This window comes from Garra rufa, chromosome 3, assembly GCF_049309525.1.
Source record: "Garra rufa chromosome 3, GarRuf1.0, whole genome shotgun sequence".
In the NCBI taxonomy this organism is placed as follows: Eukaryota; Metazoa; Chordata; class Actinopteri; order Cypriniformes; family Cyprinidae; genus Garra; species Garra rufa.
In genome coordinates this window covers 9,618,105-9,645,342 of record NC_133363.1, presented here as the reverse complement: position 1 = coordinate 9,645,342, position 27,238 = coordinate 9,618,105, and the positions used below count along the sequence as shown (strand labels likewise).

Sequence of the window (27,238 nt, the reverse complement as noted above, 5' to 3'; positions counted from 1 at the left end):
AAACACTTAAATATCTAATATTAATAAAGCCAGTAATTCACAATACAAAACACATTGTGAATGGCACAAACATTGATTATACCTGTATTTAATGCACTTGGAGCCGCATTACTTTCTTGTCTCTTGGTGCATATAGTTTTCGGATCTGCATCTGTCTAATTTAGTGTTAATCTGTGTTAATCCTCGCAATAAAGATATGTTAATAAATAAATAAATTTAACTAGCGTTCACCAAGTTACAGATACATTTGTACCAAAATATCACAGAATTTGAGGTAACACTTTATTAACTAGTTGCTTATTAGCAAGCAAATTACTAGCATATTGACTTGTTAATTAGTACTTATAAAGCACAAATTACTGTCTTATTAACTATTAATACACAGCAAATTAGGAGTTCACTGAGGCAAAAGTCAGTTAATATTGAAGTGTAACCAAATTTAATTGGGTGCACAGCTTTGACATCAACTGTAAAAACTGAGAGACATTTATTTTGCTATTATATCTATATGTTTAGTTATTATTATTGTACTTAGCAGTGTTTCCTCTGCTATCCAGAACAGACCTGTAACCTATTTTTGGCTTGCGATCCACCAGTTTAGAACCACTGCTATAAAATACAGCGTGATCTTGATGGAATATTTTGGTGAACGCATCAAGCGCATGCCATGCATCTGAAGAAACAAACACTGAGCTGTACTCTAGAGAGAGCACATCTGTTCAACCAAACCACTGACACTGTGAGGAATTACCTAACCTGTCATAACAACTACAGCTCTGTCTCTGTTTACTCGAAAGATGGTACCAGGTCTTGTGCAGAAAAACGTAGATGAGCAGAACTCACAAATCGTCTTAGCATTTGATCTTTTTACTGCCATTAATTATAAATATTGAGAATATTTACTATACATGTAGATATAAAACAGTTGATTGTATCTAGATATGTTCCAACATATTGGCATGTCCCAAAAATGTACAGAGTTATTTCAAAATAATCTCGACCTACAAACCTGAGACACTAGAAAGAAATACAGCAAGAACGTTGCCAAAGCTTTGCTACATAGTAGCAATTATGGCTTCAATGTGTGCATTGGAGCCGGTACAACCTTCAAGACAAAACCAAGTATACCTTGCACAAAATAAATCTCAGTACAGTGTAGAACCTCATAACACACAATGCAGTATCTGCCAAATGTGGCTTATCAGTATGCACAAGTACAGTAGCTAGGAAAAATGTTTAACATTTATCATATGATGTCAAATCCAAATAGAGACATCCAGGTGCTTAAGCTTGTCATCATTCATCAATGCAGTCCTCCCAGATCCACATGTTCTTCAGGCTCGACGGTACCATCATAAGGTGCTACCAGGCAACATATTGGTGATGGTCCAGTTCTGGCCAGTGCATTTTTGGAGCGTCAGCTGATATCCGAACTCATTGTCATTGTTCTCCACGAGTTCAAGGCATCGCTTTGACTTTGTATTCTGGATGGAGCCTCCCTGAAGAAAGGAGAAAGAAAATAGATATATTTCATTACAGAGTCCCCCGACTGTGCCCAGGCATGTTCCTGTATAGATGGAGCTGTCAGGGCTTCATCCATCTTCCCACAAAATTCCCTTTAGATGCGGATAACCTTTCACACTTCATGATCAGAAAATCTCATCTGGCATTACAGCCTGATCTCATAAGAAATGAGCATGTTTGTATTGTTTGTATGTAAATTTGTATGTTTGGACAGATGCTTAAATATAGCACTCATCAGGAGTAGTACTTACCCTCAGGCCATTCAAGAGAGGAGTTTGTTTCTTTATTGAAGAAATTTAGCATTACATCACTTTCACACCAATGAATCCTCTGCAGTGAATGGGTGCCGTCAGAATGAGAGTCCAAACAGCTGATAAAAACATCACAATAATCCACAAGTAATCCACACAACTCCTTAATTAACTCAATTAACATCTTGTGATGCAAACATGCACAAAAATATACAAATAGCTCATCAAGGCATTTTAACTTCAAAACGTTGCTTCTGGCCAAAAGATCAGGCCATAATCTTAATTGTACACTGACATATTTGCTTAGAACTGGTTTAGACTGGTTTCAGGGTATGTTTACACATCAACAATGTACTAAAAGTACTAAAAATACTTGTCGTTTTTGAAAAGTTTGATATACAGACAATGTTGTCAAAACCCTAGGTCCATGAAAACGAAACGCTTATGCACATTCCTACTTCATTTTGTCCACAAATTCATGCTTTTGTAGTTTGCACTGAGACAGTAATGGTATTCTAAAACTTGCATGTTGAAACCTGTTTTCAAAAGTTTTCAGGCCCCCAAAACACCATTTTAGTTGAAAACGTCTAGGTTACGTATGTAACCCCTGTTCCCTGAGGACAGGGAACGAGACGCTGCGTCCTGGTGGACACTATGGGAACTGCCTTCAGCGTGACCGGTTCTGAAGCTCTTATAGAACAACAACAATGAACTTTGACATTGGCCGGCGCCAGCCTATGACATCACCACAAGGCGCCTACCAGTATAAAAGAGGTGCTTGTGAATACATCAACCATCTGTTTGTCTGACAGAGACGTAAGTGGGGCCCGAAGCATGGCTACGAGACGCAGCGTCTCGTTCCCTGTCCTCAGGGAACAGGGGTTACATACGTAACCTAGACGTTCCCTTCCGGAGGGAACTCTACGCTGCGTCCTGGTGGACACTATGGGAACGTCAATACCAACGCTGCCATGCTGAGGAGTAAGTGAACAACTGACTGATTGAGGAGTCAAGAAGGAACATCACTCCCCACTTCCAGCGAGAATCGCTTGGGCCGACGTCACAGCTAGCTCGGCTACCCAAGCACGGAACTCCTAGGAGTGGAGGCCTGATACTTCTAAGCGAGAGTAGGCCTAACTACACTCACCGCTACAGAAAGTAGTGAAGCTTACCATTAAGTCTTCATACTGAGTGGGGGTTCTGAAGAGCGGAGGCTCCAGAAAGACTCTCTAATGAGAGGAAGCCTGGCAACACTCTGTGCTTTGCGGGGAACTCTGGGAGTGGAGGTCAGAGACCTATCTACACTCAACACTGGAGGCTCCAAGAGCCTAAGCAATAGAACCACCTAAGTGGAGTTTCAGGAGAGTGGAGGCTTCTACAGGAAGACTCTCAGATGAGAGGAAGCCTAGCGACACTCAAGCCTAAAATAGTGCTATCTGGAGTGGGGTTGGAAAAACCCAGGGGTTTTTAGAACCAACTCTAGAATGGGAACGGAGCGGTACTGCGTAACCCATACCATCCAGGATTTTTAGAAAAGAACCCTACCCTTTAGCGGGGGATCTTTACCACTTCATGTGGATTTCAGAAAGTGCCCAAGGACTTGTGTGTGCACTTACCACTCTATGTGGGTTTTTAGGGAGTGCTCAAAGTTTCCACATGAGTACTCACCACTATTGTGGATTTGAAGAGGTGCCCAGAGCATAGCGAGGGAAAACACCATATATTATTTCAGGCGGCAGCAAAGCCTGGAAGCGGAGCTTTGGAGAACGGAGGCTTCATAGAGACTCTCTAAAATGAGAGGAAACCTGACCAGTTTTAATCCACCAGCTCTTAGGAGTGGAGGTCTCACACAAAACCTTTCGGTGAGGGGAGACCTGGCTACACTCATGCTTGGAAGTACTGGAAACGGAGCTTCTGGAGAACGGAGGCTACATAGAAGACTCTCTACGCTCAATGCTACAAGAAGCTCTTAGAGTGGAGGCCTCAAACATAAACCCTTTTGTGAGGGGAGACCTGGCTGCACTCACGCTTGGAAGTACTGGAAGCGGAGCTTCTGGAGAATGGAGGCTTCACAGAAGATTCTCTAAAAAGAGAGGAAACCTGTCAAGTTTCAATCCACTAGCTCTTAGGAGTGGAGGTCTCACACAAAAACTTTCGGTAAGGGGAGACCTGGCTACACTCACGCTTGGAAGTACTGGTAGCGGAGCTTCTGGAGAACGGAGGCTTCACAGAAGCCGCGTATGCCCTCAGCGTCGATGCCACCCCTGCCGAGAAGCAGCAAGCATATCCTCAGGCGATGGCATCGACGCCCCGCCATACTCACGCACTCACTCTGCATCAGCATAACTAACATGCTGATATAGATGAGTGCGGCTGAATATGGTTTATCCCACGCCCTCCCGATCCTATTATATAGATCAGGAAGGAATGGGATGTACACGGGGACTGGTCTGTTGTGGCCAGGGTGAAATTGCTCATATAAACTGCTATGAGCAACCTCCCCCTGCACGTGCTTTCAACGCAGATCAAAGCAGATCGCAGCGCGGCTCATAACAGACAACAGCTCATCATACGCGGGGCAGGCAGGCTGTGAGAGCTCAGAAAATCACTTTTCGCCCATAACAGCCACATCCTGCTCACCTGGCTAAAACCAGTAGAGCACTTGCTGCTGTGTCAAAGGATGTCAAAGAACAATACATCCTTCGCCCGCAGCTCGCCCTTGTCAGCGGCTGACGAGCATGAGAGATTACACATCTCTCAAGCTTCAGAACCGGTCACGCTGAAGGCAGTTCCCATAGTGTCCACCAGGACGCAGCGTAGAGTTCCCTCCGGAAGGGAACAGTGTAGCATAAATGTAAACAGTAAACTTGTAAACAGTGTTAGATCTGAGCATATTTCTCTCCTGATTCAGACAAGACGACTTTTTCACTGGAGAAAGCAATATTATAGATAGATGATTCTATCTCTTAATATCTTAGCCACCTATAGATAGAAATAGACTCTATCTGTAGTATTTTACATTTACATTTACATTTTACATTTATTCATTTAGCCGACGCTTTTATCCAAAGCGACTTACAATTGGGAATACAACAAGTGATTCATCCTAAGGAGGCAGATCAACATAGGAAGTGTTCAAAAATACCATATATCAGGCGTTGTTAGAAGAGTGCAGGCTAGAAGGAGAAGATCAAGAAAGAGAGGAAAAACAGGCTAGAAGGGAGGATATATATATATATATATATTTTTTTTTTTTTTTTTTTTTTTTTTTATTGAGTCAGATAGTGTCGAAAAAGATGGGTTTTCAGCAGTCGTTTGAAAGCTGTTAAGGAGTCTGCATTCCGGATAGGGGTGGGAAGATCATTCCACCAGGCAGGAACGTTGAACGAGAATGTTCTGGACAGTGATTTCATGCCTCTCTGTGGTGGTACAATGAGGCGTCTTTCACTAGAGGATCTCATTTTAGCCAGAAGCAATAGTAAAAACATCAAAAAATGATGAATTTATTACAAACACAAAGCTTGTTGCTTTAGTGGTGTGGATTATTGTGATGTTTTTATCAGCAGTTTGGACTCTCATTCTGACGGCACCCATTCACTGCAGAGGATTTATTGGTGAGCGAGTAATGCAATGCTAAAATCCTTCAAATCTGTCCTGTTAAAGAAACAAACTCATTTACATCTTGGATGATCTGAGAGGATGAGCAAATGTTCAGCAAACTTTCTTGATAAAACACAGTGGTCCAAAGTACTTTTTTCGGATGAAAGCAAATTTTGCATGTCATTCGGAAATCAAGGTGCCAGAGTCTGGAGGAAGACTGGGGAGAGGGAAATGCCAAAATGCCTGAAGTCCAGTGTCAAGTACCCACAGTCAGTGATGGTCTGGGGTGCCATGTCAGCTGCTGGTGTTGGTTCACTGTGTTTTATCAAGGGCAGGGTCAATGCAGCTAGCTATCAGGAGACTTTGGAGCACTTTCATGCTTCCATCTGCTGAAAAGCTTTATGGAGATGAAGATTTCATTTTTCAGCACGACCTGGCACCTGCTCACAGTGCCAAAACCACTGGTAAATGGTTTACTGACCATGGTATTACTGTGCTCAATTGGCCTGCCAACTCTCCTGACCTGAACCCCACAGAGAATCTGTGGGATATTGTGAAGAGAAAGTTGAAGACGCAAGACCCAACACTCTGGATGAGCTTAAGGCCGCTATCGAAGCATCCTGGGCCTCCATAACACCTCAGCAGTGCCACAGGCTGATTGCCTCCATGCCACGCCGCATTGAAGCAGTCATTTCTGCAAAAGGATTCCCGACCAAGTATTGAGTGCATAACTGAACATAATTATTTGAAGGTTGACTTTTTTTGTATTAAAAACACTTTTCTTTTATTGGTCGGATGAAATATGCTATTTTTTTGAGATAGGAATTTTGGGTTTTCATGAGCTGTATGCCAAAATCATCAATATTAAAACAATAAAAGGCTAGAACTACTTTCAAATGTGTGTAATGAATCTAAAATATATGAAAGTCTAATGTTTATCAGTACATTACAGAAAATAATGAACTTTATCACAATATGCTAATTTTTTGAAAAGGACCTGTATAGTGTCCTGCACCCACTGGTAAAAAATATAAAAAAATAAATAATAATTTGTGGTTTGTATAACATTTGCACATCTCTGAAACTGTAAATTAGAAATATGCTTTTTAGATGCTGTTGACTCTGTACATTAATTATTTCAGTATTCATGTCATAATACAAAAATGTATGTGCGCTTCTACTTTATGTACGAATACCTATGATTACTAATGGGACATGATCTTCTCATTTTGGTATGAAATCCCACACAATCATAATCTTGAAAGTTTTTGCGAGGCCTATAAAGAGAATAACATGAGGAAGTGGAAAGTGTGGGTCAAAACATTCGGCACTTTAGAGACATCAGACACATCAAATTCATCTTCATCTTTCATCATCTCTTCTGAAAGGGTTTTGATAGAGTCACAGCTGGTGTATCTGCGAGGGAACAGCAGCGCTGCAGGCTTAGACATGAGAGAGCAGGCTAAGAGCTAGAGGGAAGCATCCGCACTGATCTCAAGCCGGGGAGGATGGGACTGCAAGACTAAGATAGGATGGCTGAGTTTTTCACTGCCAGCATTCATTTTAGCCCGCTTTTCAGAGAAGAGAACGCCTGTGGCCTTAAGACCCGGGTTTATTTGGTCTCAGTACCGCAGACTCCTTCTCGTTCTTTGAGAGGTGCTCAAGGAGTCCCACACAGCTGTGGTCAGGAGGTCTTCAGATTGAGGTTTTACATTCTCTTACACTTTCTTTATGAAGGGTGTTACCTGAAGCCTATCATGTGTACTGTGCAGCCTCTGCGTTTACAAGAACAGCAGGGCATGCAGCTACAAGCATTACAGTTTAACAGGTCAATAGTGTCCATGTTCTAGAACCTACAGCTGTGAATGAGGGCTTTTCTAGTGTTGACTTCCTGGAAGAGTGTAAACACTGTGACTTTGTGACACTCCAGTATCACTGATATACTATTACAGATTTTTTTTTATATATATATTTTATTTATTAATTTATTTTTTAAATATGTCTATATCTCTTCCTCTTCTTCTGCTCTGGGAGTCTATCGCAGCCCATTAAACCGCTTGCGGGAAAGTTTGGCACACTTAGACAGAGGGCATTCTCATGCATTAACCATAGCAAATTTATAGTTTCTACCTCAAACTCTCTAGTGCCACCAGTAGGCAAAATTTTTGTTCAAGTCCAATGCATACCAAAATTTCAATCTCAAGATTTCAAGATGTTTCGTAATTTTGAATTTGAACTCCTCCTAGATGGTTTGTCTGATTTTCACCAACATTGGTTCAGATTTGCACAAAAATGGACATGAGGCTATATCTTTGCAATGCTTTAGTGGATTTAGATTAACCTTGTTTACCAGTCATGACCTAAGGGCACAGGAGTAGTTTTGGCACAGTGTCATCTACTGGTCAAAAACTATACAAATTTGACATTTTTGTTTATATTTTTTGAACAGCTTGACAAAAAATCATTAGAATGATCTTGTTAGATTCGGAGTAGCATACGGAAACAAACAATACCAAATTGTTCTATGTCAGCCATTTTGAGCGTGGACCATTTCGAATTTTGTAGTGAAATGTGGTATTTTTCAAACACAAGGTATTGTTTTGAATCTTATAGAACTTTATGCAAGAAAGTTATGAAATTTGGCACATGGATAGAGGACAATTTTGAGTCTCTAACTCAAACTCTCTAGTGCTACCAATAGGCAAAATTTGCACTCATATTTCTGTGAATAACTCTTGAATCGTGACGTCTAGAATCAAAATTCTTTTTTGCTCTGATTCCTTGGCTCATGCCAAGTTGAATGCATACCAAAATTTTAATTTCAAGATTTTTCTTAGATGGTTTGTCCTATTTTAACCAAAATTGATTTGCACATTTGCAGATTTGCACAAAAATGGACATGAGGCTATATCTTTGCAAGGCAGATTTAGACCAAATTTGGTACGTTATACCGATCATGAGCAGTTTCACACAGTGCCACCTACTGGTCAAAAGCTATAAAAATTTGACGTTTTTGTTTATATTTTCTGACCAAAAACCATAAGAGCTCTTGTTAGATTCAGAGTAACATACTGAATCAAAATTACTAAATTTTCCTACATCAGCCATTTTGAGCATGGACCATTTCAAATTTTGTAGTAAAATGCTGTATTTTTCAAACACTTTAATGTATTGTTATGAATCTTATGAATCTAATAAAATTGCATTCAAGAAAGTTATGAAATTTGACACATGAATAGAGGATCTTATTATTAACCAAGTTGAATGCATACCAAAATATCAATTTCAAGATTTTTCGCATTTTTGAATTTTTTCGAACTTGTCTATATCTTTAAAACGCTTTAGCGGATTTAGACCAACCTTGGTACACATTATACCAGTCATGACCTAAGGGCACATGAGTAGTTTTGGCACAGTGCCACCTACTGGTCAAAAGTTATACAAATTTGAAGTTTTTGTTTATACTTTCTGAACAGCTTGACCAAAAATCATAAGAGTGATCTTGTTAGATTCAGAATTAGCATACAGAATCAAACAGTACCAATTTCTATGTCAGACATTTTGAGCGTGGTCCATTTTGAATTTTGTAATAAAAAGCTATATTTTTCAAATGCTTTAAACTTAGGAATCTTGTAGAATCGCCTGCAAGAAAGTGAAAATATGAAATTTGGCACATGAATACAGGATATTCTCATTAACCACAGCAAATTTGCTGAGTCTCTAACTCAAACTCTCTAGCAGCACCAACAGGCCAAATCTGCACTCATATTTCTGCTAACAACTTTTGAACCGTAAGTTCTAAAAGCTCTAAAAAAGTTCAAATTTTTTTTTTCTCTCTTCTGATTCCTTGAGTCATACCCAGTTGAATGCATACAACATTTGTAATTTTAAAAGCTTTTTGATATACCAAACCTTTTGTAAAGCTTGCTAATATATTTAATGTTAGCAAAAAAGGACATAAGGCTATATCTTTGCAACACTTTAACGAATTCTGATAAAACTGGATATGTGTTATAACATGCATGACCTGAGGGCACATGAGTAGTTTGGCACATCACCGCCTACTGGTCAAAAGATATACAATTATGACATTTCTGAAATTTGTCTCATTAGATTCAGAACGTCATGCCGAATCAAACAGCATCTAATTTTTTGGGTGTTGGCGTTTGAGTCTGTGTATCAGACGAAACCATGCCATTCATTCACACAGAACATACAGACTAATTAACCATAAGCACTGACTGGCTGTTGTAGCATTTATATGATAGACTGTTAGATTGATCTATCTCAAAAAATCTACATTGCTTATCGTTATTGACATCAACCAAAATATAAGTTGTCATTCCTCCATTAAAACCTGGACCACAAAAATGGCTTGAGAAGCTGTTGGCTGAGGATGTTGTACGGGTATTATTAATAGAATAAATGAGTTAATCAAAAAGTGCTAAATTCAGTGTCTAACTGAAGTATTGAAGTGGTTTTCTCACCAGTTCTTCCTTTAAAGATAAAAAATTCCTTCTTACTTTTGTCCTATGATATTATTGTTTTAAAATACAATGAACACCTGTAAGTCAAAGATAAAACCAGACAAAAAAAAAAAAAAAACTGGCATGCAATATTAGAGTAACTCATGATGCTTTCTTCTGACATGACAGTGTTTAAAGTCCCCATACTTTTGATTAAAAAATTGCAAGACTCAGAATAATTCATAATTCAAACTTGGCAAGAAGCCTCAACTAAGTAACATGGCTTGCTGTCAGTTTACTGATACTGCTGACTAGGGATGGGAATTGATAAGATTTTTACGATTCCAATTCCATTTTCGATTCTGCTTAACGATTCGATTCTTTATCGATTCCCTTATCGATTCTCATTTGGAAGAAAAGGGACAACAAATTGTTGATTAGCATCATCATCACCATTCACCAATGAAAAAATGTATTAAATAATAAAATAAATATTCTTCTGTAAAATTAACAAAATACAACATAAATTATTTTGTGGCAATTCTACAAGAATGTCCAACATTTTCTAATAGAAATTAAAATTCTCCTTTTTAAAAGGATATATATGAACAAAAATAGAACTGTCAGCCAGTGACGCTGCTGGGTTGAGAACCATAGATATACGTTGAGAACTGTTAGTCCGGAGCAGATCGAAAATGCAACATTCTTTTATTGTTATTGCATGCTGTGTGCGCAAATGTTTTAGCATGTTAGTGGTATTTCCTCCCTTTGAGGAAATATCTACGCTGCAAGTATTGCAAGTTGCTCTATTTTCGTCTTTTTTGGTAAAATACAACCGCACTTTAGAGCGTTTGTTCCGCTTAGGCGCCATGCTTACTATTGACTGAGCGTAAGCTACGCAGTACGCAACGTGCGTAAGTTACGCAATGCACGCGATGACGTCATTCGTGCCCACTGGAATCGTTAAGGGAATCGTTTGCAAATTTTGCAAACGATTCAAAGGAATTGAAACACTGGGAACCGGTTCTCAACAAGAACCGGTTTTCGATTCCCATCCCTACTGCTGACAGTTGTTGAGCATCTGAAAGTTTTGAAAGCCATTGATTTCAAAGAATTATGCTCAACTTTGAGCTTGAGTCATTAAACTTATTGAGGAACTGAGGCTTGTTTAATCATTAAGAGTTATTTCAACATCCGAAGGTTACTGTATTGTTTTAAAAAATTAAGCTTGCACATTTTTCTGCAAATGCAACAAAAACACCTCAACAACATGTAACGAAACAATCGTAGCCAAGGTTTTTCTTTGAAGCTAATGAAATAAGAATAGAACAAGATGGAGCTTGTATTGTTTTTTGCTCATTGTTTGTTCTCAGGAAAGAGTCCATCATTTTATCCTGATTTGACCCTAATTTGTTGCATTTATCTTAGTACGTCTGCTAAAGCTGCCCAAGGCACAAATGTTCCACTTATAATAATGCATAAAAGTGTGTTAAAGGTTACAGGTTTCCAAAGTCTTTAAAGTGCTTCAGTCAAGCATAAGGAATCTAATGTGGCAGTGTTCATTCAACTGTGGGCATAGTGTAAATAGGAAGAGCAATGCTATCAACCCATCATGTGAACTGTTGTGCATCACTGGTTGATGCCGACATGAAGGATCTTGCATATTCTCACGTCTGTTTCCAGACCTACTCATCAATCCACTATAAAGAACTGGTCAGCTGGTTGTTATGAGAATGGCCTTATTCTCTCAATTCATGTCTGAAATGTAAACCAGCATGGGAATATAATATTGATCCAGTCTATTTCAGTGTTGATGAGTGCATGTGAGTGTGAGACAGAGATTAGACTGGAGCATTGCCTTCAGCCATTGCTCATGTGAGATACATACATAAACACAAAAGGCAGTTAGGGAGGCAGCAGAGATATTTCATAATTGGAGAAAGAAGTTACAAATGGCATGCGATAAAACAGAAACTAATTAATGAAAATAACCGACACAAATTTCAATGAGTAACATCATTGTCAGTCCTATAAAAAACAAAAATAACTCAGATAAACAGACGGTCTCATAGAAAATTAGTATTATTAAAAGTAATTCATCAACCGTTTTATTTCTAGTCCCTCATCCCCATATGGTTATTAAAGAAAATTGTTTTTTTTTAATTATATTAAAACTGTAAAACAAAATGACTGTTTTAAAAGTGTAAACAGCACATTTATATGCACACAGAATAGATAACATAGTAAAATGTAAAACTTAAAAAAAAGAGTACAAATAATGAGTGAATGATAAAATCAAAGTTGAGTGGTTTATTTTAAATTTAATTCAGTTATTGATAAAGAAAATAGAAGAAAACATATTTCAAGAGTAGAAATGACAAAATTTCCTCTAAATGGAAGAAAATAAAGATTATAACAATGTGACAAAAATTGGTTTCACTTAAGTTTTTTATGGCTCTTCAGCCATTCTGTGATACTTATTATTGTACTATTTATTTTCACATAGCATCTTTTGGTAAATATTTAGGTCAGGAAAAGATTAGAAATAATCAGTAATTATAAAAATATGAATTGGTACAGATATGTTTTTGTATACATTTGCATGGTTTTTTTAAAGATATGCAAGGATGGGAACATTCTAGAAGTTTCTGTAATATTCTAGTGCTTTTGGAACATTCCAGAACATTGTGGGACTAGTCATAAAAGACAAAAATCATCCAACGTATACTTCTAAAGTATTGGACGACTCATTTTTGGTAGCTGCTTATGTTTAGCTTATGTTTGTTAACTCATTATTCATGCACCAATTAATTTTTCATTATTTTTATGCTTGTGTAATTACAGATTGTAGAATTATAGAAAATGTGATGTGATTTTCGCATTCAGCATGCTTAAGAAACTTTTAAAATAAAAGCAAAACAAAACTTTTATGAAAATTGGTTTCACAATGTAATGAAAAAAACATGCATGTGCTATATTGTGTTATATTATGTAATATAGCTGTGTACCCTTCAGCCGTGACTATATTCAATATAATGATATAATATTTACAAATGTAATGTTTAAGCAACAAGAGACTGTGCTATATTATGAATATAGTGATGTCTAAAGGGGGCCCCTTTAGTTGTGACTATACAGTACAATACAATATAATATGATTTAATATTTACCAATACAATGTTAAAGCAACAAGCGACTGTGCTATATTATGAAAACAGCGATGTCTAAAGGAAACCCTTTTCCTTCTGCTAGAAAATGATGGCTGCGTCTGAAACCTCAGGCAGCTGCCTTTGCTGCCTCACTGCCTTGTCTGTCAATGACTAAACAGACAGCATCTGTCTATGAAAGTACCTCTTAAGTAAACAGCTTTCAGATAGGCTTCCAAGGTACCATAACATCCTGTCTAATGATTTTGAACAAATTCAAATGTGCTTTAGAGATAACGGAGCAAATATTTATTGTCTACAATGCTATTTTCTGGTAGTAATTTTCTGGGAGAACTAGATTTGGATGTATCTTGCTACCTTGCAGTGTCATTTTAGTATTATGGAAGAGTATTATAGTTGCAGCAATAATAACTCTGCTTCTTACCTCCATGCACTAAGTGCAAAGGCAGCATTTTTCAGTTTACATAATTAATAAAAATTTGACACAATAAATTAACCTAGTTACTATCGAAATTACATTTAGTTATTAAAATAGCATCTGTCAAATTATAAAATATGAAAGTCCTTTTGTCTCTGGATCTCAAAAAAGCCCCTTAGCTTGGTGTGCCACTTATTAAGTTTGAAAACACAACTTTAAGGCTATATTTAAATGTATTTATAAATTAGCAACCAAAGAGCAAACCAAACCTGTTTGATATTACCCTCATGGATTGTTTTCATTATACAAACATGCGAACTCACAGGATTTAGGGGAATAATAGAGTTGGTGATGCATTTGAGCTTTACATTTGAAAGGAGCTGAGGAATGTATGACTCTGTCTGACCTTTCTGGCTCTAATTAGAGGTCCAGAAGAAAACTAATGACCAAAGACTCCTTTGCAAAGATTTTTCAAATAAATCATTTTACATTTGTCTTATTTACAGACTTCTCTCTTGTATTACAAACTGGTCTCACTCCCGAGGTACCAAATACAATACTAGGGCGAAGAGCCCTGAATGTCAAAATGCTGAGGTGCCCCTTAACGTCTTCAGAATCACGCAGATTTGTTTTTAATGAGAAACCTTTGCCTTTATTACACTAATGCAAAGGGCACCAAAATGAACATTTAATTTGGATTCAGCAATATTAATTAGTTTGCACTGATTAATATTTTAATCTGTTGTCTTCTCAAGGAGTTCTGCTCTACTGAAGTGTTATGTTTTGTAAGTGTCTTCTTTTTTAGCTTTTGATGACTAAAACATGAACTTTTTCAACATCAGCTTTCATCATGGTAGTGAATCTTAAAGTTTAAACCATCACTTCTGACCAAAATACGAGTCCACAATCCATAATAAAGCCTTCTCCAGTTTAAAGGTCCAATCGCCGTTATCCTCTCAGATTAAAATCCACTGACATAGTTGTTTAAAACTGTTTTAGACTGTTTTTGCTGCTTGTAAACAGTACTTGATCTGTGGATATATAATTTCCTTATTTAGACGAGATGACCTTTTCACTGTGAAAGGCGACATTATAGATAGAGGACTATCTATAGCTGGAACAAACGGGTTGAAGTTAAAAACATCCTAAAGATGGATTTGTTTCTTACAAACACACAACTTTTCGCTTTACAAGACATTCATTGATGGACTGAAGTCATACTTGTGGATTATTATGATGTTTTTATCAGCTCTCATTCTGACGGCACCCATTCACTGCAGAGAATTCACTAGTTAGCAAGTAAGGTAACGCAAAATTTCTCTAAATCTGATATTATAAATAAACAAACTCATCTATATCTTGGATGATCTGAGGGTAAGCAAACTGTCAGCAATTTTTTTTTTTTTTTTGGATGAATTATTCATTTCATGAAAATGTAAAAATTGCATACAGTATGAAAGTGTCAGTATTCAACTCCCTGGGAGGAAGAAACCTGTTGTATATGTGAGTGCAGCAGGTGTGTATTACCTGAGTAAAATGCCAGTGGAGCTTCATGCGTTTAGCCACAGCATAGCTGCACTCAATGAGCCGTGGCCGGCCGTTCACATCCACCAGGCACTTGTTGTCATCATCGTCAATGGTGGGGCTCAAGATGCCCACGAATAACTGCTGAGTGCTGGTGTAGTATACATTCTGCAATGACAGAGTAAACTCATGAATAAAACCACACCACAGAGTAAGCTTGTGAAAAAGAGCAAGTCTGCCAGCAAATAGTCACTTTACGTATATAAGCTACTGTGAAAGATTACAAGGACAGGCAGTTGAACCGTTCAATACGATAAATGTCTATTTCTCTTGTCATGAGACATCTCAGTGCAGCCGACCATGAAAATGCACAAGCCAAAGGTGCGATTTCAAATCAACTCAAGATGGAGAGCACATTCTAGTGTCTTCAAACATATTATGAAGCATTCTGGAGCACTCTGAAAGCAAAGGAAAACACACAATAATTTCGCACATACAGTTGAAGTCAAAAGTTTACATACACCTTGCAGAATCTGCTAAATGTTAATTATATTACCAAAATAAGAGGGATCATACAAAATGCATGTTATTTTTTTATTGAGTACTGAGCTGAATAAGATATTTCACATAAAAGACATTTACATATAGTCCACAAGAGAAATAATAGTTCAATTTATAAAAATGACCCTGTTTAAAAGTTTACATACACTTATGAAACCCCCCCTGTTTCAGCACTGGTTAGCTCTCACCACAGTTTTGAAAAATGCTGCAAAAGTGGGCTCACTGCGGAGGGAAGAGGGGAGACAGACAGCTTCAGGTTAAGACAGTCTCATTTCGTTCTCATTGAGTTAAAACCACAAATAAATGCACAGCCATTTGCACTATGCATGAAAACGAACGTGCTGTTGCACTTCTAATAACTTTTAATTCTTATTTTGCGGCGTTTATATAAGTCTTTTGATGGGTTGCATCAAGGAAAAAACGCTTACACTCACTATATGAATGAATCGCGTGTGCCGAACTCTTAGAAAGCAAAACAAACAAACACTCCCTTTCGATCCATGAATGTTTCTCTCAGTTAATGTACACAATCTCATAGTCTGAAACACCTGTCACAGCAAACCAGCACAGGCTGTCGTGAATAATTAAGCGAAGCATCCTCTCATAGGATAAAAACACGCAGCCTCATGAATATTTATGATACACCGACGCGTCATCCATGTACTATAGTCCGTAGCCATGTCACAAACTCTGACGTCAGCACAATGTACAGTCGTGGCCAAAAGTTTTGAGAATTACATAAATATTGGAAATTATAAAAGTTGCTGCTTAAGTTTTTATAATAGCAATTTGCATATACTCCAGAATGTTATGAAGAGTGATCAGATGAATTGCATAGTCCTTCTTTGCCATGAAAATTAACTTAATCCCGAAAAAAACTTTCCACTGCATTGTTAAGAAGGCTTCAGGGCATCCAAGAAAGTCCAGCAAGCACCAGGATCGTCTCCTAAAGAGGATTCAGCTGCGGGATCGGAGTGCCACCAGTGCAGAGCTTGCTCAGGAATGGCAGCAGACAGGTGTGAGCGCATCTGCACGCACAGTGAGGCGAAGATTTTTGGAAGATGGCCTGGTGTCAAGAAAGGCAGCAAAGAAGCCACTTCTCTCCAAAAAAAAACATCAGGGACAGATTGATCTTCTGCAAAAAGTATGGTGAATGGACTGCTGAGGACTGGGGCAAAGTCATATTCTCTGATGAAGCCTCTTTCCGATTGTTTGGGGCATCTGGAAAAAGGCTTGTCCGGAGAAGAAAAGGTGAGCGCTACCATCAGTCCTGTGTCATGCCAACAGTAAAGCATCCTGAGACCATTCATGTGTGGGGTTGCTTCTCATCCAAGGAAGTGGGCTCACTCACAATTTTGCCCAAAAACACAGCCATGAATAAAGAATGGTACCAAAACACCCTCCAACAGCAACTTCTTTCAACAATCCAACAACAGTTTGGTGAAGAACAATGCATTTTCCAGCACGATGAAGCACCGTGCCATAAGACAAAAGTGATAACTAAGTGGCTCGGGGACCAAAACGTTGAAATTTGGGTCCATGGCCTGGAAACTCCCCAGATCTTAATCCCATTGAGAACTTGTGGTCAATCCTCAAGAGGCGGGTGGACAAACAAAAACCCAGTAATTCTGACAAACTCCAAGAAGTGATTATGAAAGAATGGGTTGCTATCAGTCAGGATTTGGCCCAGAAGTTGATTGAGAGCATGCCCAGTCGAATTGAAGAGGTCCTGAAAAAGAAGGGCCAACACTGCAAATACTGACTCTTTGCATAAATGTCATGTAATTGTCGATAAAAGCCTTTGAAACATATGAAGTGCTTGTAATTATATTTCAGTACATCACAGAAACAACTGAAACAACGATCTAAAAGCAGTTGAGCAGCAAACTTTGTGAAAACGAATATTTGTGTCATTCTCAAAACTTTTGGCCATGACTGTAGATTTTAAACCCGGAAGATGAAAATCAAAAGCTCAAAATTAACCAGTTTTCTCTAACAATTAATATTAACAGATGCTAACGTTTTTGTTATGCTAAAATCTCAGAAAAAGTAGTCCAGGGTTTCATAACCCTTTAATACTGTGTACCTGTGTACTGTTACCTGAATGATCCACAGCTGTTTTTTTTTTGTTGTTGTTGTTGTTGTTGTTGTTGTTGTTTTTTTTTTTAGTGATAGTTGTTCATGAGTCCCTTGTTTGTCCTGAACAGTTAAACTGCCTGCTGTTCTTCAGAAAAATCCTTTAGGTTCCACAAATTATTATTATTTTTTTTCAGCATTTTTGTTTATTTGAACCCTTTCCAACAATGACTGTATGCTTTTAAGATCCATCTTTTCACACTGAGGACAACTGGGAGACTCATATGCAACTATAACAGAAGGTTCAAACACTCACTGCTGCTTCAGAAGGAAAAATTATGCATTAAGAGCCGGGGGTGAAAACTTTTTGAATTTGAAGATCAGGGTAAATTTTACTTATTTTGTCTTCTGAGGAACATGTAAGTATCTTCTGTACCTTCTGAAGAGCAGTACTAAATGAAAAAAAAATGTACACATCCTCATTCCGTTAAAAAGTTTATACATGTTTACAGAATTCTCTGTAATAGTTGCATATGAGTCCCTCGGTTGTTGTGAAAAGACAGATCTCAAAATCATACAGTCATTGTTGGAAAGGGTTCAAATAAAACAAAAATGCTGAAAATGTGTGGGACCTGAAAAAGTTTTCTGAAGAACAGCTGGCATTTTTGCTGTTTAGGACAAACAAGGTGTCACGATTCTGGTCTGTGTTTCTGTGTCTGTGTCTAAGGACTTTAATTTTGTAGTTTTTGTCTCTCATTGTTGACTGTCTCCCTGTCACTCTGCTCCCTTGTTTATCACCATGGACACTCATTTGACCACACCCACTTCCTCGTTAGTTTCCAAGGTTTCTAATTAGACCTTCCCCCTGCTCTGTGTATAAATAGTCTTTGTTTCCTCTTTAGTTTGTTGGTTGTTGAATGTGTAATGGTTGTCTCTTGCCCTTGTCCGAGTTCCTGTACCCTCTGTCTGCCCTGTCACGGCTATGGAGGCAGCGTGCTCCCAGGAACTCTCTGCTTCTCTCCTTGCTCTGTCTGCCTCCTCTGTCTCTGCTCTCCCCAGGTCCCAGTCCATGACGCGGTTGCCTGTCCCGCCCTGGAGGGCTTCTGCGCCTCCTGCTCTGCCCTGGGGGGCTCCTGCGCCTCCTGCTCTGCCCTGGTGGGCTCCTGTTCCGTCTGCTCCGCCCTGGAGGGCTTCTACGCCTCCTGCTCCGTCTTCGCCGCCCAGGTGGGCTCCTGCTCCGTCTTCGCCGCCCTGGTGGGCTCCTGTTCCGTCTGCTCCGCCCTGGAGGGCTTCTACGCCTCCTGCTCCACCCTGGTGGGCTCCTGCTCCGTCTTCGCCGCCCTGGTGGGCTCCTGCTCCGTCTGCGCCGCCCTGGTGGGCTCCTGCTCCGTCTGCGCCGCCCTGGTGGGCTCCTGCTCCGTCTGCGCCGCCCTGGTGGGCTCCTGCTCCGTCTGCACCGCCCTGGTGGGCTCCTGCTCCGTCTGCTCCGCCCTGGAGGGCTTCTACGCCTCCTGCTCCGCCCTGGAGGGCTTCTACGCCTCCTGCACCGCCCTGGTGGGCTCCTGTGCCTTCTGCCCCGCCCTGGTGGGCTCCTGTTCCGTCTGCTCCGCCCTGGAGGGCTTCTACGCCTCCTGCTCCGCCCTGGTGGGCTCCTGCTCCGTCTGCGCCGCCCTGGTGGGCTCCTGCTCAGTCTGCTCCACCCTGGCCTTCCGCTCTGCTTCAGATCCCCAGTCATGGACCTGGCCCTCCTTCCCTCCCCCTGTTCTGCCTGAGTTGTCCCTCCCTCTTGGACTTGAGTTTTGTTTGGAGCGTCTGGAAGCCGCTCCTTTGAGTATGTCACGATTCTGGTCTGTGTTTCTGTGTCTGTGTCTAAGGACTTTAATTTTGTAGTTTTGCTGCAAAACTGCTGCATCTAGATCCTCATTCGCCTTGTCTCTTCTGTAACGTTGCTGGAAGAGGCAAGGCGAATGAGGATCTAGATGCAGCAGTTTATTGGGAATCCATGACGAAACAATAAAATCCAGAGGGTACAGGAACTCAGACAAGGGCAAGAGACAACCATTACACATTCAACAACCGACAAACTAAAGAGGAAACAAAGACTATTTATACACAGAGCAGGGGGAAGGTCTAATTAGAAACCGTGGAAACTAACGAGGAAGTGGGTGTGGTCAAATGAGTGTCCATGGTGATAAACAAGGGAGCAGAGTGGCAGGGAGACAGTCAACAATGAGAGACAAAAACTACAAAATTAAAGTCCTTAGACACAGACACAGAAACACAGACCAGAATCGTGACACAAGGGACTTATGAACACCTATTACTAAACAAAAAAACACAGCTGTGGATGATTCAGGTAACAACACAGTATTAAGAATCAAGTGTATCTAAACTTCTGAACAGGGTCATTTTTTTATAAATTCAACTATTATTTTCTCTTGTGGTATATATGTATTTTATATAAAATACATATTTTACATAACAGGTTTTATCCTTAATTTGATATCAATTTGAAGTCTTACATCTAAATAAGTTATTCCAAATTTGAAGTTGATATGAAAAAAAATTGAGGTTCCTGTGAAAGTTTGTTTAGGGCGTTATAAAAAATATAATTCATACACTACATGGTGCATAATGCATTATTGAATAAGTACATAGTGAATAAGTGCAGAGTGTATAGTGCGTCATTTGGGGCGCAGCTCATGTTTGCCAAAGAAGACATCTTTACCCTCACCAGTCAGCCCTTACATTGCAGTACACACTACAAAGTATTCAAAAGCGGTTGTGTAAATGCATGAATAAATAATTTACAACACTTTCTGCATCCCCTAATCTAAAGTGTAAACAGTTCATCATTTGTAAATGTTTTACAAACCTGCCGGTTACAGGTTGTGTCGGTATCAGGTGGGTATACACACTGGGGGAAAGACCATTGAATAATGAGTAAAACATTTACAAATGATGAATTGTTTACACTTTAGATTAGGGGATGCAGAAAGTGTTGTAAATGATTTGTTCATGATGCGATCTTCAGTGAACGTTAAACATTTAAATGATTGATATTTTAATTATTTTTAAGTGACAAATAATAAATTAACTAGTAACATAACTACTCACTAAGGATCTGTTTGATTATTTCATTATATGCTATTTTTTTAAGATAACTTATGACAGATTTGTAAATTGTTAGCCTATTACTTAATAATCATTTGTGAACGTATAATCATGTTTTGTAAATTATTAGTTCATCATTATCTAATCACTTGTAAATGATTTATAACTTAATCTACAAAACATAGATACAAATACTAACATATCATTTATAAACACACAGTCATGTTTTGTAAATGATTAGTTCATCATTAACTAATTATTTGTAAATTACTTGTAAATGGATTAACAAAACATACACACATTTTTAGCATATCACTTATTAAACATTTATGAATACTTTGCAAATCATTATTTTATCATTAACTAACCACTTATAAATGACTTACAACTGAACTTTATCATAAAGTGTTACCAACTTTGGACTTCAACTGTATCAGCCATTCGACTCAAATAAGTAAGGGGAATGAATAAATAAATACAGTAAATAAATACCTATTTTTCCCCCCATAAAATATGAGTCACATGTCTAAATCATTATTTACGTGCTCTGCTATAGGACACTTTTACTATTTTTTTCAGCTTTTTTCTTTAAAACTGTACGCCACATTTTAATAATTCAGATTTTCTCTCTTCACACTCTATTTACAAAGCATTTATTTGATATGTTAATTTTTTATATGTTTCACATCTGGCTGCTCTAAATAAGTTCATTAATTATTGAACAAGGTTTGGGGATATGCTAATAAACCTATTCCACTCTTCAAGTAACAGTGTGCCTTTTTTATTTGCAATATGTATAATACTATATTTGTATAATTCTCTTTGTTGACTAAGCAATGTATTATTTATATACAATTGAGGGGCTAACATTATGCATTACACACACTCATAACGAACCATTAACACTTTAGAACAGATGGTCACATTTAGCCTCGACCAAAAGTGCCCATACTTTTGCAGAGAAAACACACCATTATTAGCATTGTATTGAAGGGGTCATATCATACATATTCATCAGTGTATTTTTTCCATGTGGTCCACTTATAGTGTTAGTCCAATTTAATGCAGCCAAAAGGTCCTAATATGATTTTTTATGAGCATCTTCCACCATCTGTCTGACCCTTTGAATTAAACATACACCTAGGTTCACTGGAAGAGAGAATATGAGACTGCCTACATGTTTGCAAAACTGCAAAAACATACCTACACTGCAAAAAAAAAAATGCTTTTCTTACTTAGAGTTTTTGTCTTGTTTCCAGCCAAAATATCTTAAAAAAATCTTAAATGAAGAAGGATTTTCTAGACGAGTAAAAATTATTTTCTTGTTTTCAGAAAAAAACAAGTCAAATTTAAGTGTGCTATTGCTTGAAAGAAGCAAAATCATCTACCAATTGGGTAAGAAACATAATCTCGTTTTCTGTTTAAAATAAGATTTTTTTGCTTACCCCATTTTGGCTAAAAACAAGACAAAAAATCTAAGTAAGACAAGCAAAAAGAAAAGCATTTCTTGCAGTGTATACAAACATTTAATTGCATTTTCCAGTCAAAATGGACTGCAAAAAATGCTTTTCTTACTTAGATTTTTTGTCTTGTTTCCAGCTAAAATATCTAGTCTTGTTTTCAGAAAAGCAAGTCAAAATTAGGCAAGTTTTTGCTTAGAACAAGTAAAAAAATGGGGTAAGAAAATAGTGTTATTTTAAACAGAAAACAAGATTATTTTGCTTACCCCACTGGCAGATTATTTAGCTTGTTTCAAGCAAAAAATTGACTTGTTTTTCTGAAAACAACAAAAAATAAAAAATAAAAGAAAATCATTTTTTGCAGTGTGAACACTAGAGGCAGTAAAAAGGCAACAACTTTAACACAAATTATGATAAGGGGCAAATTATCACTTAATAAAGACTTATTTTCAGGTACACTCTTAATAAAGGTGCTTTAAAAGAGTTCTTCACAGCTATTCCATAGAAGGACCTTTTTTTGTTTCCACAAAGAACCATTCAGTCAAAATTTCTTTAAAGAACCATCTCTTTCTTACCTGTTTATAATCTGAAAAACCTTCTTTTCGCCACAAAGAACCTTTTGTGAAACAGATGTTAAAAGTTCTTTATGGAACCATTTAGACAAAAAAAGGTTCTTCGATGGCATTGTGAAGCACCTTTATTTTTAAGAATGTAGCATCCTATGGAAACCATCAAATAAAGCAATGCGCAAAAAATGTAATTTTGAGTTTATATTTCAAAAATTTTGACTTCATTCTCACAATTCTGAGATTATATTTCAAAACTCTGATAAGAAAAATCAACTTGTCATTCTCTCTTTCCCCATCGGGTCAGAATCATAAATTTATAGCTCACACTTCTGTTTTTTTTTTCTTTAGAATTGACAAACTTGTTATTGTTGGGTTAAGTCGAGTTATGTAAAATGCTATAGGTTTAAATTGTATGCTATTTCATGCTGTAACTGTACAACTAATACACTATGCCTCCTATGAACTACATATGTGAATATTATGTAGACCTAGTTTAAATTAAATTTATGCTTTAAAAGTAGAGTGATCATTGCAGGTTTTATTCATAGTCTGTCCGTTTAAACGTCTTTGTTTAGCTTCAAATGCCGTCTTTGAAAACGGTATTCTATAAAAATGATTTGCATTCCAATTCTGACATCCAAATACATTTTTTTTGGAACATAGATTTTACCCATTTCCCTCCACTTGTTACCAGAGTTTTTCTGCCACCACAATGCGTATGCAGCTGCAAGTGATGTTACTGTGATGTCTACTCTAAATTGGCCTATTTGAGGATCATCTGAAATTTGGCATTAGCTGAAAAGTAAAGCTGATTTAAGTAAAAAAAAAATAAGAGAAAATTTAAAGAGGTCTAGTCCAGAAACATGTGCTATTTAAACAAAGTGAAAAGGTTCATTTTTACAGGCTTTACAGGCCTTTTTCCCTTTATGACCAGGTTTATTTTAAATCAGCGTATCAGCACCATTAACCTATTTTCTTTATATCCAATTATTTTTACTTTTATGTGTCTAGAATAATGCTTAGTACCAACCTGGGACTGGTCTAAAAGCCTGAAGTGTTGATCTCAACCCAAATATCATCAAGAGAAAGAGTTTTACGTTACAACACTTTGGTAATATTATCTTTTGAAACTGAAGCTTGCCAGAGGACTCTCTGAACTTTAAACAAGAGAAAATCCTTCAGGAGAAAAACGTACTTGCCTCACAATCCGCTGCTCACAGCTCTCTACAAACTTAAGGAGCAACAAATGGTGCGCTCTAGACTTTTCTACTGCGTTTTCGCTTCAGAGCTTCCATTATAATGGCACATTTGAACAATTCATTCATGGGTGAACTCTTTTTTTATGCATGAGACAACAAGCAATGTTAAGTTTGTGACTTAAGCAGCGATTGCCTCGACCAGGGTGGCTCTGGAGAGACTAGCCTGACATGTCTGGCAGATGTTCCTTAGCCCCTCGGCTGCTCCCCTTATGCTCACCTTCTCTCTACACACGTTCAGTCACACAGAAACATGCACTACACACATTAAGCGCTTCCAAGTCTCTTCATCCTACATGTCATTGAAGGTTTGAGCTCCTGCAGGCCATCTGGAGTGACTGCCGGTGATTTCTCAGACAGATGCCACTGGTGTTTCTGGCTCACACAGTGACACTCCTTCCATCACAGGAAATTACATCAACAACACAATTAGCAGTCCTTCCTTTTGAATCGTTGACAGGTTTGGCACGCCTTCTGTGACACAATGGTCATTTCCTGTCACATTAAATCCTGCAAGTATCCCATTAGGTCACATTTCATGCCACTTTTCAAAGTGTAATGCCCAGCGATTGGTGCTTAATAGTGAGATAAATTTCCTCAGAAACTGTTAAATGTGACTGTGGCAATGATTTATTTGTATGCATCACAGCCAATTGATATGGTGAATGGTGCCCTACACTAAACCCTAATCGAAAGTATTAACAAAAGGAAATGTGAGATAAAAAACACATTTGTTGTAGTAACCACTAGGCTTGGGCGGTATTACGGTAATATGGTATACCACGGGATCTAAAAATAGCAACGGTTTCAGTTTCAATACCGTTATACCCTCATAAAAGAATGCACTTATATAGGAGACAAGGATTAAATATTAAATATAATTTATTTAATGCCTAAAAATGCGTAGTGATGCGCGGATGGTGGTTATATCCGCGGGTCGGGTGGGTCGGGTAATAAAAAAATGCATTCTGATTATTTGCGAGTGGATGAGATAAATCAATAATGATGCTAATATTAACTACATTTTCTAAAACATGAACGTGTTTTATGTACTTTTTTACTTTTTTCATCAGGCATCACTGTACCAGGTGCGCTACCGAGCAAGTTTACTAAAACAGAAGAGCCATACATATACTGGTTATGTGATGCCGCATCAAAATATTAGTTTACAAATCATGCACAATGGTAAAAGTGTTTTGAGGTCATAACATAGTATAGTGCAAGGCATCATGGGAAAACTGTCATTTTCTGCCACCAGATAGGCTCTGCCCACATAAAATACATAATTACTGTTTGCAAAACCCTCTATATGATCTTTATTTATGTTCTCTATATGTGACCCTGGACCACAAAACCTTGTCTTAAGTCGCTGGGGTATATTTGTAGCAATAGCCAAAAATACATTGTTTGGGTCAAAATTATTGATTTTTCGTTTATGCCAAAATCATTAGGAAATTAAGTAAAGATCATGTTCCATGAAGATTTTTTGTAAAATTCCTACTATAAATATATCAAAATGTAATTTTTGATTAGTAATATGCATTGCTAAGAACTTAATTTGGAGAACTTTAAAGGTGATTTTCTCAGCATTTTGATTTTTTTGCACCCTCAGATTCCAGATTTTTAAATAGTTGTATCTCGGTCAAATATTGTCCTATCCCAACAAACCATACATCAATAGAAAGCTTATTTATTGAGCTTTCATATGAGATGTATACATCTCAGTTTTGTCAAATTTAACCTTATGACTGGTTTTGTGGTCCAGGGTCACATACCACAAAACCTCAGAACCTCAAACCCTCAGATTCTAGATTTTCAATTAGTATCTCGGCCAAATCCTATCCCGTCCTATCCTAACAAACTATACATCAATGCAAAGCTTATTTATTCAGCTTTCAGATGATGTATAAATCTAAAAAAAAATGACCCTTATGACTGGTTTTGTGGTCCAAGGTCACATTTATGGCTGTTTAACTAAAAAATGTTAACCAGTTGCCAATTATCTGTTTATGTACTGTTTTATGTCACTGTTTTTGTTTACCGAGACTTTCGAAAATCAAATATCCAATAATCAGCATATTAAACAGCAAATTACAGCATATCATGAACATTAATGAAGAGCACAGTCATTTATGTAAAAGCACTCTCCTGATCTACAGCATTCAGAGAAAAACAATGAGAGCAAGTCATTGCAATTCCATTGCAATTATCATGCTGGTTGGAACTGTTAATAGAACAGCACCTCAAAGGGAAACCACGCTGACCACCTCATGTCCTAATGATGACTCACATTCTCAATCCACCATGTCAGTGTAAGTGCTGCATTATTATATGAAAATCATAATTTATGAGTCTTTCCTTTGATTTTGTAGGCCTACTTGCAATTGTGAATTTTATTTAACATAATTTACATTTAATATATTATATTGTGTAGTATTTTGATGTTCATTCCTGCTGTAATCAAGTACAGCTGTCAGAATATTTTAAGCAGTCTTGGTTTTGTGGTCTTGGTCTTGAGCCCTCTTATAAACACATAAACCTGGCCTTGGCCTGGATCTTGGTCTCATTACTCATTGTCTTGGTCTGGACCGAGGCCTTAGGGCTTTGGTCTTGACTGTCACTGCAGAATAAACATTTTGTGTCTATGCCAACGTACCATCTTTTTGAGCTCTATTTTTACTATGAATTTGAAACTAAAACTACCATCTATCATAGTGTTCAGACTCGCTTCTTAAAATAATTTTACGTTTTCTTCTTAAAAGTAATTAAAACACTATTTTAATTATTTAAAGAACATTTTTCCATTGTAAAGAACATTTTGTGCAATGGAAAGGTTCCATAGATGTTAAAGGTGCCATAGAATGGACAATTGTATTTACCTTGGCATAGTAGAATAATAACAGTTCTGTACATGGACATGACATTCTATGAGTCTTAAACACCATCGTTTCCTCCTTCTTATATAAATCTGGTGTTTGCAAAAGACCTCTGAAAAATAGGGCAAAGCGAGGACAATAGCAAAAATGTCAGATCACAGGAATTAATGTTATGTTCCTGGTTGTGCATAAGATGTCAAGTGCAGGGATAGTTGGTGTCTGTAACTTACTTAGAAAGGCAAGGAAAACAAATAAGGCGATCTAACAAAATAAGGCGAGCCACTAAAGGGACATGTTTAGCTTACCGCTAGCAGTAGCCTGTTACATTGCGGTACATAAGATTTCACTTACCACATAAACGGAGAGATGACTGCAT

The 27,238-nt window shown here is 37.8% G+C and overlaps 1 protein-coding gene across 1 annotated transcript in view; it reads right to left on the bottom strand.

Annotated features, from left to right (window-relative positions):
• Positions 1–416: 416 nt before the first annotated feature.
• galnt18b (UDP-N-acetyl-alpha-D-galactosamine:polypeptide N-acetylgalactosaminyltransferase 18b) overlaps positions 417–27,238 on the bottom strand; it is a 148,934-nt gene continuing 122,112 nt past the window's right edge. Inside the window, exons 10-11 of the mRNA XM_073835761.1 lie at positions 14,954–15,118; positions 417–1,499 (exon numbers count right to left, since the gene is read on the bottom strand). Coding sequence (XP_073691862.1) covers positions 1,353–1,499; positions 14,954–15,118 — 312 coding nt within the window. The 3' untranslated portion in view covers positions 417–1,352. The remainder of the gene's footprint in view (positions 1,500–14,953; positions 15,119–27,238) is intronic.